Source organism: Cucurbita moschata, unplaced genomic scaffold (genome assembly GCF_002738365.1).
Source record: "Cucurbita moschata cultivar Rifu unplaced genomic scaffold, Cmos_1.0 Cmo_Scf00088, whole genome shotgun sequence".
Lineage (NCBI taxonomy): Eukaryota > Viridiplantae > Streptophyta > Magnoliopsida > Cucurbitales > Cucurbitaceae > Cucurbita > Cucurbita moschata.
In genome coordinates this window covers 244,367-259,996 of record NW_019268604.1, presented here as the reverse complement: position 1 = coordinate 259,996, position 15,630 = coordinate 244,367, and the positions used below count along the sequence as shown (strand labels likewise).

General features: G+C 39.3%; 1 protein-coding gene and 1 long non-coding RNA gene across 2 annotated transcripts; one reads left to right on the top strand and one right to left on the bottom strand.

The window, feature by feature from the left end:
* Positions 1-11,774: 11,774 nt before the first annotated feature.
* On the top strand, positions 11,775-13,007 carry LOC111439255. The gene is made up of 2 exons (XR_002709780.1): positions 11,775-12,101; positions 12,589-13,007. It is a non-coding gene; the product is annotated as an uncharacterized LOC111439255 (long non-coding RNA).
* Positions 13,008-13,276: 269 nt separating this feature from the next.
* On the bottom strand, positions 13,277-15,280 carry LOC111439254. Its single transcript, XM_023077027.1, has 6 exons — positions 15,248-15,280; positions 14,950-14,990; positions 14,414-14,648; positions 13,911-14,181; positions 13,740-13,817; positions 13,277-13,645 (listed from the first exon to the last, which is right to left on the bottom strand). The coding sequence occupies exons 3-6, from the start codon at positions 14,644-14,646 to the stop codon at positions 13,595-13,597; spliced, it is 633 nt and encodes a 210-aa protein (XP_022932795.1). The 5' UTR covers positions 14,647-14,648; positions 14,950-14,990; positions 15,248-15,280; the 3' UTR covers positions 13,277-13,594.
* Between the last annotated feature and the right edge of the window lie 350 nt (positions 15,281-15,630).

The following is a 15,630-nucleotide window of genomic DNA, read 5'->3' as shown; positions in this document are numbered from 1 at the left end:
GGGCAGAGCCATCCGGTATGCGTTCTTCATTGGCGGTTTAACCCTGGGGAGGAGTTCGATTTCATGGTCAATGCTGATGGTGTTAATATAACACATGCGGAAGTAATTTGGATCTTAGGCACTTTTAGAACATCAATTATTGTAAATAACTAGCATGTTCATAAGTATTAAAACTTAATAAGTTTAAATACTAACCTTTTGTAGTTCAAACTTCTTTTGCCTCACGAACTGGTTTCGAACCACCACTAGTGTCTTCTCCACTATCCTCCGGCCTTAGAACGGGATTGTGGAATCCGGTGAGTGACTAAACTTGGGAGGGATTTTGTATATGTGAAGAGAGTGTTTGTGAGAGGTTTTTCTCAAGGTTTTTCTCAAGGTTTTTCACCAAGATGAAGAAGACCTTCCATGTATCATGATCACTCAATTTAAAGAGTCATGTTTGCATGTTCATGCAAATTTGAGATCACCAAATTTTGACACTTAAATTTCCACTCAAATGTTTGGGATTATGTGGCATGCATGTTTGAGTTAACCAAATTTTGACACTCAAAATTCCACTCAAACTTGTGGGGTTTATTTGGCAAACATGCAAGTTTGGTTAAACCAAATTTTGACACCTCAAAATTCCACTAACATGGATTTTTCCATTAGATGAAAGTCAACATTTTGACTTTCTTCATTTTAATTCAACAATTAATTTGAATAATGAATTTCAAATTAAAGTAACATTAAATGATTAATTAAACTATTTAATTAATATTTAATATTAATTCAAATGTCAATCCCAATCAATTCCGACACATAATTGATTAAGATATTTAAATCTTATTTAAATATCTCAGATTCTCTCTTTTTGTTTAATTCGTAAATAAAACAAAATTGCGGTTAAATATATCATATATATGTAACGCATATTCCCTAATTTGAATTCGAACACTTCGAATTCACTCGTCACACTGTTCTATGGTTTAGTCCGATATGAGCTAGCAGAGGGACCTAATGGACCTATAGATCATGGGCTCCAACGATCCAAGATTAACCGGTTAAACTCATTAACCTGGTTAACCAACATTCGTTAACTACTAGGACACTCCACTATAGCCTAGTAGTTGCACTCCCCTCACTATAGATATATTTCTGACCATCTGATATAACCATGATTAGTAAGTCGATCATTCACAGGTTGTTCGTAACTAGAGCTGGGTCAATTTACCGTTTTACCCCTGAAGTTACTTCTTGTTCCTTATGTCTCACTGATCCTCTAATGAACAATTGGTTTGTGATCCTACCAGTAAACCGAATCCTTCTCAGGCCAATGAAAGGGTGGGGCCCCTTATTCAAGACCTGGAGTCAGTGCTTAAGGGAACTATCTTTCTTCTATTCCTAAAAGTGGGTAGGAGTGAATTCCGTCTTGCACCCCACGTCCCCAGCCATTCACCCAGTCTTACCCCTGAAATGGGAGGCTTGTTGAGTCGGCGAACTAGAGCCACTCTCACCCATGCAAATCTAAGGATAATTCCGAATAAACAGGAGTTCATGGTTAGCTCAGGATTAAAACCGAGTTACCTAGGTTATCGAATGAAAAGAAAATCAGTCTCAATAGTAAACGACATTATAAAGTGAGAGTGGTTTTCTTCATGGTCCGATCTTATGCAATACTCATTGCATAAGACGCCCCCACTTACATGTCTCCACATGTACAATTTAGTGATCACATTGTTTATATCATATACAAAAGTGGGCCGCATCCATAGTGTCCCCAGAATAAGGTACTCAGCCTTATCCTTATACTATAGATCATTTTGACTATATACTTGAACTTGATCCACTCTTATGTCTCTACATATAGTTCAAGTAATCATACTATAGCCAGAGTGTTCTTAGTTTATTGGATTTAGATTAATGATCGTAAAGTTCACTTTATTCAATAACAATTTTTACTGAATAAATATCAATAATAACTTTATTGAAAATAGAATATATCTTTGTTTACAAACTATGAGTTTTAGGACATAAAACCCAACAAATGCCTCGACGAGGTGGTAGTGTTTGGGGTAGGCTCTCTGGCATTATGTCGGCATAGCTGTTTAGTACTTCCTTGATTTCCTTTGGGACAGTTTCTTCGGTGGTCGCTTCTTCCATCAGAGGTATGGCCATGAATGTAGGTTCCTCTTGTGTGAGTCCCCTTTTCAGTTGTATGACCGAGATCATTCGAAGATTACCTGGTTGCTTGATGCTTGCAGGTATTACTGTGGGGTTGCGGTCGGTGATCACCAAGCATTTCGCCAGTGGCATTGGGATGACTTTGTGTTCTAGGAGGAACTCCATCCCAAGTACCACGTCGAAGTCGTCCATGCAAACCACGACAAGATCTAGCTCCCCTGTCCAATCTCCTATTTTGAAGGGGACTCCTTTGGAGACTCCCACAATAGGCAAGGCCTCGGAGTTGACAACTTTCATTCTCCCCGGGTCCTTTCCTATGGTGAGTCCCAATCTTCGGGCTTCCTGATCGGCAATGAAGTTGTGGGTCGCTCCTGAGTCTATCAGACTGCTCTTGCTCGGTCAAAAATTTATTGTCGCATCTACGAACATGAGCCCTTTCTCTATTATCTCCTTCGGTTCGACTTTCCGTTGGAGGGCTGATAAGAATTTAAGTACGCCCATTCAGAGGTTGTCGTGATCTTCCTTCTTGTCTAGCATAGTCTAGACCCTTGCGTCATTGCTCTCTTGAATGGATACTTGGAGCGCAATGAGAGAGGCCTAATGAGGACAGTAGGATACTTTGTGGGACCTTTACACAACATGCATTTTAAAGGTGTCGTTGGGTGGTTCCTTTGATGGTAAGATCCTCGAGATGTCCCCGCTTGATTGTTCTGAGGAGGTCTATCCGTCCATCCGCTTAGTCTGTCGTTACCTTCGTTCGGTCTGTTGGGGCTTCCATTTCGATGACCTGGTGGCTTGTAAGTTTTGCCCCCAGTGTTTGGGGCCGGTGTCATTTTTCTTTGGGATCCCGCTTCGTTCCCACAGTCTAGGAGTCTCTCGGCGCAGGCCATTGCGGCAGCTAGGGTTTGGACCTTGTTCTCATGTAACTTTGTCTTGGCCCACGGCATAACCCATTTATAAAGAACACCTTGTCCTTCTTTGCTGTGCCCCTGATATCCAGCATTAGGGTTGAGAACTGTCTGACATAGTCCCGTATATTTTCAGTATGTTTCGGGGCTACTATTTTCTCCATTGCTATATGTCCTGCGTTTTCGGGGAGGAATTGTTCCCTCAACTTTTTCTTGAGGTTCTCCCATGAGTCGATGGTGCACAATCCATCCTCGATGTCTTGCACCTTCGTACGCCACCACAGTTTGGCGTCGTCTACGAGATACATCGAGGCTACAGTCACCTTCTTGTCGTCAGTACAAGCCGTTGTGGCTTTGAAGTACTGTTCGACATCAAAGATGAAGTTTTCCAACTCCTTGGCGTCCCGATTCCCTTTGAAGGCTATAGGGTCTGGGAACCTTAGTTTGTTGGATCCTGCATTAGTTTGCCCCACCGTGACGCCCTCCACGGCTTTCATGGTCACTTCAATTCGAGTGCTCATGGAGGCCATCCTTTCTTGGATGTCGTCGATTGTTGTTCTGAATTCATCAGCTAATCCATTGAACAAACTCATCATTGTATTTTGTAGCACGTCGAACTCTTCGCCACGTCCCTCTTTGTGCGCGACAGAGCTATCCGGACTACCAGACGGTTTTGGGCTGCTCGTAGGAGCAACTCTTTCTTTGAACGAGGTCACTCGAAACATCAGTTCTGCGATTGGCAATTCATCTAGGCGGTTGCCTATTGCGTCAATTTCTACGACTTTCCCACTCAATTCGGTCACCCGTGCTTCCAGGAAGCGGAGGGTGTCAGGGACTTCCTTAAGGAACAGCATTTCCTCCTCTATTAGTGTAAGCTGGTCGGCTTGTGCTTTGGGTGTCGACTTTGTCGTCAACATGATTTCGGTCTTTACGATGTTACGAAGCTAACAAAGCTCTGATACCACTTGACACAATCGCACTTTCGAAGGCAGCAGACTAGCGATTGTGCAGCACTCACTTTCCAACGACAAGTGAGCTAAGCCAATTTGTTCTTGCGTCGCCTACGGCCAAGCGACGTATGATCAGCCTCTAGCCTCGGTTTTAAAAGAAGGTTTTAGAAAACGAGGAGAGAGAGAGATTTTAGAAAGAGAGATTTTGGAAAGAGACGTTATAGAAGCAAGCAAGAGAAAGATAACAACGACTTAGCATATATAACCTTGGGTAGGGAGAAGTTGACAACTAGTCATATCCCCCTATAGTATATTTTGAGCCATTTTATGTCTGGCAGGCCTAGACATGATATTTTTGAGGCGTCATACGCCCTAGAACTTACAAAGAAAAAACACTAGAATGAAAAGACATGACAAGGGTTTGGCTTGTCATGGGCATGCGGCCATGGGCAACACGCCCTGGACGAGCATGACCGTGACACTGAGCACGCATTCTTCACAACATTTTCCTTCAAAGTCCATGTTTGGTAGCCCATGTACCATATTCCTCTTTGCTAACTCCGTTAAGGCCACCATGATGTAAGTGACCAAAACGGAGATGCCACAATGATGTCTTGTCTTCTACGTCGACTCGCAAACACTTTTCTTGTATGCTTCTTAAGTTCAATTTGTTATCCGATTTCTTCCTATCTCGACTCAAGCAACCAAACGCCCTAGCTTATCCTTCAGATGTAGCAGGCGGTCCTTTAAGAATATTGAGTAACCTTTCTCTATGAGTTGCCCCATACTCAATATGTTGGTCTTGCAGTCTGGTACATAATAAACATCTTGGATTGACCCCATTACACTATCCTTTTGCAAGAAATATATCGTACCTCGGCCTTTGACCTCCACCTTTGACGCATCTCCAAATGACACATGATCATCTTCAATCTTGTGCATCTCTTTGAATAGGTACTTGTGACCGCACATATGGGTGCTTGCCCCTGAGTTGAGGTACCACAGAATGTTGTTGTTGATATTCTCTTCATCTTGAACCATCAAGAGAAGACCTTCATTTGTTACGTCTTTCAAGGCTAGGTTGGTTGCTCATTCCACCCTTTTTCCAGCTCGACAAGCTTTTGCAACGTGCCCCATTCTGCCACAATTGTAACATTTGTCGGAGTTACAATTATTTGCATAGTGACCATATTTTTGACATTTGTAACACTAAACGTTAAAATTATATCCTTGACTGCGTCCTTGATTGCATCCTCTTCCACGCCAATTTGCATGGCTCGACTGTCTCTTCTCCTTATAATTTTCTTCAGTACTGTTGCCTTGATCACCTCGACCATTTCCGCGACTTCCACGACCTCTACCTTGAGTATTTTGGGAGTAGAGTACCTTTTCATCCTTTATTGATGCCTTAGTCTAAAGCACTTGATCGAGTGTCTCCTCCTTCTTTTTCTTATGTTGCTCGTGTGCCTCGAGAGAACCGGCGAGCTCATTGACCGTGAACTTCGCTAGGTCCTTTGACTCTTCTATGGCACATACAACATTCTCGGAGTTGTCGGTTAACGACCTCAAGATCTTCTCCACAACCCGCATCTCAGGTAGCATTTCTCCGTTTTAATTTAGTTGATTTGCCATAGTTTGAACGCGCCTAATGTAGTCAGATACATTTTCTGACTCCTTCATCTTCATGCTCTCCAACTCTCCACGCAGAGTTTGGAGACGCACTTGCTTGACTCGGTCGGTTCCTTTGAACACCTTTTCTAAAGTGTCCCATGCTTCTTTTGAAGTATTTGCCCTTGCAATCTTCTCAAAGCTTGACTCGTCAACAGCTCGGAACAACATGTATAATGCTGCCTTATCCTTTGATCGCAATTCTTTTAGCGTCTTGTTTTGCGTTGCCGTATAACCTGTGGTATCCTTTGGTTCTTTGAAACCTTCTTTGACCACATCTCATGCGTCTTGAGAACCGAGAAGAGCTTTCATTTGCATGCTCCAATTCTCGTAGTTCGTCTTTGTTAATCGCGGTAGCGGCATTTGACCCATCATTTTTGCCATCGACTCTGATACCAATTTGTTGAAATAAAAGTTCGCTCTGATACTAATTTGTTAAAATAACACCCACGAAACTGTGAAGGAGATGTCGAGAGGGGAGAGGCAAGGAGACAAGGAATTCTGAAAAATCTTTTTTTCTATTATACTGTAATTAAATGAGACAATTTCTCTCTCTGCTTTCTACTTGCTCTCTAGCTCTTCTTCTAATGAAAAACAAACTAATTGATAGGTTTTGAGGCTAAAATTGGCCATCCCATATGACATCATTTTCTAACCCACTATTCCTCAAATAGTTACTGGCCTCTCATTTTTTACTTTTGGCCTTTTCTTTCTATTGAGTTTGAAAGCTTACTAAAATTAACAAAAATTAAAACTACCCTTTCTATTTAAGTTTATTTCAACAAGAAATCGCCTAAAATTGGGCTAGACCGAAAAATTCCATCGGTCGGATTCGGGTTTGGGTAGTCATTTGCAGCCCAGACGAGGAAGTCGGACCACGGCCCAAACTCGCGCAACACGTTTGCAACACGAAATCTGCAGCCTGCCTACACGTTATGTCACGGCTCCAATACCGCGCTTGCAGCCCTTAACCCGCGAACCACTGCGATGGCCCAAGTCCACAACCCAGACACCCGCAACCCAATGAAGAACAAAACCCAGAAACTGCGGCTCGATGGAGTGATGACCCAATACACGACCGCGCAGCTCGAGGAATAACTCGAAGTCTACACCTCGACCCGAGTAGCCACCTATGTACGCGTCAACCTCTTTCGGCAACACATGTCGATACTTGCAGTGGTCGACTCCTTTGGCTACACGACTCGCCTCGGTATAGATATTTTTATACCAATTCCTATGTTTTCAACCCTTCCATAGCTAAATTTGATCTTAATTAAGGTAATTGAGGTCAGTATAACGTCCTATTTCCAAGTTCATGTTGATTAAAACTAAAAATGCATGTTATTAACGGAAATAAGTTGGACGTTCGAATAGGAAACAACTCCTGACGATGGTTAGAGCAACTTTGAGGAAATTGAATCCCAACATACTCAAATGTAGGGAGAACGCCGGCTAAGGCCAACCAAGTAAGTGACCTTACTAACAGCATGACTATATTTAATGTTGTGTGTTGACACGTCCCCATGGTTCTGCACGTGTCAGATTTTTGATATGTGTGAATTATTTATGAATCGGTATGACTATGATAAGATATGTATATCTTATAATATGTGAATTCTATGATAACTCTTACGGTTTGATGTGTGAAATGATATGTTTGAGATAAGATACGAGAATGATGCAATAAACGTGATGCAACAATATGACTAAGATATGTTCATAAAACGATATGGTTAGGTTATGTATAAAAAATGATATAATTATGATAGATTGGTAAAATGATATGGTTAGGATATGTTCATGCAACGGTATAAGTAAGATATGTTCATGAGATGATATGAGTTGGACACATTCATGAAATGATATGGTTAGGTTATGTATAGAAAACAATATGATTATGATAGATCGATAAAGCAATCTGGTTAGGTTACGTTCATAGAACAATATGAGTAGGATACGTTTGAGAAACGATATGATTAAGATATGTTCATGAAATGATACGACTATGATATGTATAAGAACGATAAGACTATGATAAGTTTAGGAAACGATATGACTAGGATATGCATATGGAACGATATGACTATGTAGTGTTTACGAAATGATACGATCATGATATGATATGTGAATAATGGATAGATATATGTTATGGTACGATATATGTGATAGATTGATATGTTCATGATATGATATATTGTGATACAACTGTAATGACCCTAAATTTTCTACTTAATCTAAGGTCGCTACTATATACAAATCATGAATATTGAATTCGAAAATAATTCATTTGAATTTCTTTATAAAACATAAACCTTCATCTTAAAACATTGTCATGGTCTTCGTGTTTGAAAATATCTTTAAAACGACACAACGAAAGACTAAATAAAAATAAATACATATTTTAAATAAAAACATCATATCCTGGCCTAAGTCTAAGAAAATAAATGCATCTACCCTATATATGTGTCATGATCTCGAGTTGCGATGTCATCGTCAGCCGTACAGGGATGTCTTGCATTAACCTAAAATAGAAGTAACACGAGGTTTGAGTATTTTAGAAATACTCAGTAATTGACTCCATTATTGGGGTTAAATGCAAACATATACAATTTAATGAATGCTATCATAACAGTCTATTTGCTTACGACGGGTATCCTAATGGAAACTTGGATGTGTACTTAATTTTCCTATACAAGATCCTCACGTTCAAGTATGGACTCACTAGTCGGTTTGCACATCTCCTAGGCCCCTTTTTGGTCGGGCGAGCATTCTTTGGTAGTTGTTGATGCCAGACACTCATTAGGTGTAGCAACCGTTACGACACCATTATGATAAAAATAATGATCGTTTCTCTACCTCGTAGCATACGCGTCCGTACTATCATAAAAAATATGGGGTATCCCCAAATGCATGAGCACACAATAATGCATGAGGTCCCAACATTTTTCTATTTTCATTATTAATTAATACAACCCTGCTAGCATCTTGCTTCATATCATATCATTTATTATATCGTTTATCATATCATTTATCATATCTTCCATGCATATGTTGGGGTTGTATTTCATGCTAGTTCGTTGTTTTACATGTCAATCATATCATATCATTCATATTACATACATATGTCATACCATAACGTTTCCATGCTTCCAAGTATAACAATTCTCATGCACATATAATACCATATCATATATCACAACAGTCATATAACATAACCAATGTATGTCTTCCACATATCACCCCATAACATATCGTATCACAATATATCATATCATAAACATATCAATTTATCACAATATATATCCGTCATTCACATATCATATCATTTCTTAAACACTTCATAGTCATACCGTTCCATATGCATATCTAGTTATATCGTTTCTTAAACTTGTCATAAACTTATCCTTCTTATGCATCTCATAGTTGTATCATTTCATGAACATATCTTAGTCATATTGTTTCCAAACGTATCCTAACCATATCCTTTCATGAACCTATCCAAATCATATTGTTTCGTGAACGTATCCTAGCCATACCATTGCATGAACGTATCCTAACCATATCGTTTTATCAATCTATCATAACCATATCGTTTTCTATACATAACATAACCATATCTTTTCATGAACATATCTTAGTCATATCGTTACATTACGTTTATCGCATTCTTCTCGTATTCTATCTCAAACATATTACTGAACACATCATATCATAAGAGTTATCATATCATTCACATATTATAACATATACATATTATATCATAGTCATATCGTTTCATAAAAAATCCACACGCATCAAATATATGACACGTGCAGAACCACGAGGCACGTGTCAACACACAACATCAAATAAGACCATTACTTGGTTAGCCTTAGCCGAATTTTTGTTTTTCTAATTCCAAACCATCTTGTGAGTGCGTTGTGGTGCGATGGACGGTCGAGGCAGAGATGGAAGACGCACGAGTTTGGGTTTTGACTCTCCATTTTTATGAATTTGTAATCTTCCATTGCTCCATGAACTTTTGATGGAAATCCTCCGTTGGAAGCATTTTCCAATTTCCATCTCTAATTTAGAAAAAAAAAAAAAAAAAAAACAAACAAACAAAAAAAGAAAAAAGAAAAAAGGAAACCGGAAAAAAGTCCAATTTGGGAATTTGATCTAATTACACGACGGCGAAGGAGGAGTTGGATCCACGAACAGGCAGGTCCCAAATTCCTTCTCCCGTTTTCTCAATCGAAGCTCAGCCATGGTGTTGAACAGTCCTGTCGTTGTTTGGGTCGCCAATCTTTCTGCCGATCTCTGTCAATACGTCGCCTGTAATCCCGAGCGCTTGAGCAGCGACCATGTTCTTTACCTCATCTTCTGTTTCCCTTTCCACCATATCCGACGTATCTCCCTTTCCCTCCTTTCCTCCCTCTGCTTTCCCTCTCTCTCCTCCTCTTCCTCCTCTTCCTCCTCCGATTCCGATTATTCCAATACCGACGACCTTGATTCCTACGATTACAATTCTCACTCCGATTGATTTCCTCTATTGTATTACCTGTTTCTGATTTGTAGTATAATGACTGTTGATTCAATCTGATGTTGGATCTCTCTTGTAAACTTATTCTATAATTTTACCAATGCATATTAGACGCGTGATATTGTAAATTTCTTTGTTGTTTGTTCCTTTAGTTGTTTGGCCTGGGATGCATTTCCTCTATCTTACCTTGGTTTGTGTTCTTTCATTATGTTTAGTCATGGATCTGATTATTGTTCTCACTTTGCTTCCATTATTTTCTCTCTTATGTACAAAGAAAATGGCTTCTATGAGGTGGTATTCTCGCAGGATTGCTTGGATGTGGTCCGTCTTATCTTCCTTTGAGTTCAAGCTACTCCTTTATACGTGTACCAAACATTAGTCCCATACGATGATTGGAGGCTTGGCTGTTAATTCTATTCAAGATTTTCCTTTGAAATCTCTGTTGGAATTCCTTCTAATTCTTGTTCAAAACCTTTAATCTTTGAAAGTTCATACACCTTTTGATTTTTGTGTTAACTCGCCCCGGTTTATTTGATATCTAACAGAGGAAGATTCTTTACTCTATCAAACGGCATTCTGAATCTTGGCTGTACTTACTTTCCTTTTGGTGACGGAAGTTTGGTTCAAACTTCTCTTTCAGTTATCAGTTCAGTCTGAAACGAGTGTTCCTTTGGAAGTCTATCATTCTGGTGTTTATTTGGTGTTGTGGTTATACAGAAGAAGAGGACTTTTATGCATAAGATTGATGACTGCAACTCAAATTTGGCAGTCGGTGAAGTTTGCTCATATTTAGGATTAAAAATGTTAAAATGGTCGATTTGTTTCTTCTTTTTCTCATATGTATTCTTGGTGTTGTTTCTTTTTTTGCTTGTTTGCATCATGATACATGAAGTTCTTTCAGTAACTTCTCCCATTTCTTTTGTGCTCAATCCCCGCGTTGCTTCAAATTTTATTATGAAAAAGCTGTTTGTCCCTGTTTTTGTTCTTCCAGTCTTTCTCTTACCAAGCATGTATGAGTAAAGTTTAGTTGCTGGAAATTTTATGCATCGTCTTCATTGATTTCAAAAGTATTGTGGGAAGCAGAAGCAAGCTTATGTACCTGAATAGATTCATGCATGCGTATTATAGTCATGCATTGTATATTTAACATGTGAATGCCCTGCATTACATTGGATAAGCCAAAAGAAAGATTTAGTAAATCTACCTTCATGAAATTTCATTTAATCACGGTATGGTTTGCATATTCATTACTCGAATAATGATCACATGGTCTGAAACTCTATTATGTTGAAATATGGAATGTTGGCATTTAACTTTTCTTGACACCATGTATGTCTTCATGATCGGATACTGGTCTTGTTGTAGCTATTTGTACATGTTCCTTCTCTTATTTTTTCCTCAAAAGCAAGGTTCATTTGATCTATGGTTCGTTGAACTCATTAGTTATCTGATGTTGCTTGATATTCTTGCATTGATAAACCTCACTGCAGCCTGATTCTCACACTCGACCTGAACTTTGATATGCATGGGTTATCTTTATCTGAAGCAAATTTGAACATGTCAAACATTGATTGTTGTGTTCTGGCTTCAGTTCCTTGTTGATGAGCCTGAGAATTCTGGCAGCATACACTTGCTTTTAGCTTCTCCTTGTCTAAAGTTGAGTCTGGTTAGCTTCAAATCTTTCTTCTTCCGCACATTTTTCCTATCTTGTTTAGAAAAAAAAAAAAAAAAAAAAAAGTGATCTTATGAGTACCATGAATGTCCACGTATGATTGTAACAATTCAAGTCACTGCTAGCAGATATTGGCCGCTTTAGTCCGTTATGTATCGTCGTCAGCCTCACGGTTTTAAAACGTGTCTACTAGGGAAATGTTTTCACATTTTTATAAGGTATGCTTTGTTCCCCTCGCCAGTCGATGTAAGATCTCACAGTAATATTGTCTACTTTAGACATAAGCTCTCGTTGCTTAGCTTTTAGAACCAACTAAAGGCCTTATGGATGTTATTATTCTCACATATGTACGATAGATTTGTCTCTTCTCGAGCCAACAAAGTACATTTTTTGCACCTAACATGATCAACTTGATTATGAAGAAAAACACATACAGATCAATAGTAGTGGACATGGTCAACTTGATTATGAAGAAAAACACATACAGATCAGTAGTAGTGGTAGTAGTTTTTGAGTTGTAGCTTTTACCTTATTTCACAAACTTGGTGGGCCAGATATGAGACTTTACAGTGAAAGAAGAAATTTAGGAAAACTGGAGTTCAGTCGTAACAAGGTAGAGAGTTTTAATTCAAATGTTTTGTTCCCGCTTCTAGGCCTTTTGTGATAGATAATAGTCTCTGCTCAGCTGTTTGACACTTGGAACAGGTTGAAAAAGACAATGGATTTGGCCAATTTATTGAAAAAGACAATGGTAGGTGATGGTGTTCAATGCTTAGGTTGGATGGGAATGCTTCTCTCTCACTCTGCTCCCGCATGCGGGAAAAAAAACACCTTATTTTCTGCAAACGGTGGTCTCCATTTATGTGGTGTTTTAAGAGCTTCCCACACAGGTGATGTATATACATTTTTGGGTGCACGCAGGTGTCTTCCAGAGTGCTTTTAAATTAAGTGTTTGTAGCAAAAGTACTTGGTAGAAAGAAATCTGTGATGTTTTCTTAAGACTAACTTCAAGCATTTTTTAAGGGGATTTTTATGAAAACCGTTTTGCAAATTCTTTCTCACAAAACAAATATTGTAGTTTTGGAAAAATGTCATATTGTAACGAAAAGGTGTTATTGTCATTATTGTCATGTTTCTAATTAAGTTTATTTTCTTTTAGTTTTGGAAGTATGAAAATTTAAACTTAGCACATAAATACGATAGTTTTAAGGTTTAGGGTTTAGCGATACAAAAGCCTTTTTAAATATAGCTTAGAGATACAAGATTGCATAGCTTGTTAGACTGATAGAAAAACAGTTAATTACTTAAAAAGTTTAAACTCACTCTCAGATTTTATGAACAAAAAGCTTTATAACTGGTTTAGTTTGTTTATACAAACAACAAATTTGTGTCATTATCAAATTCAAATTTATATTTAAATAGGAGAATTAAAAGACCCATACAATACAAAATCCTATTTAAAATCGACCTTCCACTAAGAACATATATATATTTTTTACATTACATTTTATACACAAAAATAAGAATTCATCTCTTTTGCGGCTGTGCCTCACACCACAATACCAAAGAACAGAGCAGAGCAGAGGATGCTGATGATGAGATTGAGATTATCTCTTTCTCTTCTTCATTCAAATTCTGCGTTGCAAAAATAAATAGAACATAAAAGGGTCAGTTCTTTCCATTCAGTGCCAATGGCTTCCCATTTGCTTCCTTATTCTGAATCAGTTTCCATGCTTCCCATGGCTTTCAACCCTGTTGGTCTCTGCAATCAAAACCCACACAGCATTTTCAAGTTCCAAGTCATAGCCATAGCCATTTACCAGACGGTTTTCAAAGAACAAGCAAGTTGGTGTTACCTTCTTTGTGGTCTTCTTTTCCGTTACTTCATATCTCTCTTGGCTCATTTCAGTCAGCCAGGCTCCAGGGCTCACCAGCTGACACAAACAAACCCCCAATCACTAACCCACAAACAAAGAAAGAAAAGGAGGAAGGTGGTGGTGGTGGTGGTGGTGGCGGCGGTTGCTTACGAGTAAGCTTCTCTGAATCATCTTTGCTCTCTTTTTGGGTCTTATTGGGAGCTTGCACCCCTTCATGGCCATGAAGTCCTCTTCCTTTTCTTTGCTTGACAGAGCAATCAACAGCTTTGGCCAAACATAGCAACCTCCTCTCTCCTCGTGCCCGTGCTCGTCCACCACTGCTGCGGTGGATCCTCTGGTGGCGTAGTAACGATCCTCCTTCTCTGGCGACGGCGCTGTGCCTGCACCACCGTTACGCAGTGTAGCAACGCCTTCAGAATTCCTGCCACCAAACAGATCCAACAGCAAACAAAATTGTTTCACCAAACCCTCTCTTGAATTGCCCTCTTTCCTAGCTGGGGGAGGAGAAGAAGACCCAACGACACAAATACATAGCCCAGGAAAGCACAAAGTAAAGTGATGAATCGAGAAAATTCAGTCATAATCGTCCTTTGTTTTCTAATCTGCTTTCAAATAGTGTGGAAAACAACATGTATTGAGCGTCGATTTCTAACCTAGTTAAACGATTTGGTTGGAGTGGGGTCCTTTCTTTATCCGAAGTAGAAACCACACAGCGATCGCCCCGAGATCCGATTTTGTTCCGTAGGCCGCCGCACAATCTCTCGGAGATTTCTGGGTCTTTGATTCTAGCACATCGCAGTCGCTTCCTCTTTACCCACTGTATGAAAACCTCCGGTTCCAGAGCCTTACATCCACTTTGATTCTGATTCCTGACCTCCGTCTCCATATCTGCGAAGGGGAAAACAACGAGAAATTCATAAATCCGTTTGGAAATTTCCAATTGAGACAACTGTGGAAACAGAATGAATTCGATAACGCTAGAGAACAACGAGGCTAATCCGGATTCTTCCACGTCTCCCTTTCTCAACTTCGAGGAGAACTCGCATAGGAGATTGCAGAAGTGGAAGAAACGATCTCTAATCACAAGATCTGATGAAAAACACGCCCTCGCCAAATCAAAGACAGTGAGAGCGCATGAAAGCGAAGATGAAGAAGGAGGAAAAGAAAACCGAAGAAGAGGAATACTCACAATGAGAGAGGACGATGCTTATGAACGACAGAAGAAGGTTTATCCGATGAAGGAAACTCAGATCTTCAAAGGAAATTGCAGCTCCGATCGTGATAATCAATTTGAAGCCTCGATGACCAGAAAAAATCTCGGGATAATCGGGTTTGTGGTGTGGAAATTTCCCAGCATTACTAGAGAGAATGTGTGGTTGAGTGAGCTTGTTGAAGCCTGAGCTATGGCTATGGCTATGGCGATCGTCTTATTCGCTGATGCTGTTTCTGATTTTCTCTCTCTCCTCGCCCTCTTCTTCTTCTTCTTCTTCTTCTTCTTCTTCTTCTTCTTCTTCTTCTTCTTCTTCAATTTGGTTCGAGGAAAACGAAAGTTCAATTCCCATTCTGTTCGACGAGAAGTACGATCGTGGGCTCGATGGGCCCAAACGCTTCTCATTTTGGGCTGCCTCACAGCGTACGAGGGATTGATCCTTTAGGAATTAAGAGAGCTAAGATTTTAATTTTATTTAGATTTAAACCAAATTAAATATTAGATAAATTTACCTAAAAAGAAATAGGTAGAATGTTAAATAATATATATTTTGAATATCTAATATACCGGAACATAATATTTTAAATAAGATGTAAATGTAATGTCTCAATATATTTAACTAATTTGAACCTCTGCATCAATTTCAATTTATTCTCTTCC

Bases quoted from the DNA above. Each gene is read 5' to 3' on its own strand.
- LOC111439254 (XM_023077027.1), bottom strand. From the start codon at position 14,646: ATGGAGACGGAGGTCAGGAATCAGAATCAAAGTGGATGTAAGGCTCTG. The intron at 13,818-13,910 runs GTAAGCAACCGC...TGTTTGTGTCAG, and splicing joins TGATTCAGAGAAGCTTACTC to CTGGTGAGCCCTGGAGCCTG. The intron at 13,646-13,739 runs GTAACACCAACT...TTTTGATTGCAG, and splicing joins AAAAGAAGACCACAAAGAAG to AGACCAACAGGGTTGAAAGC.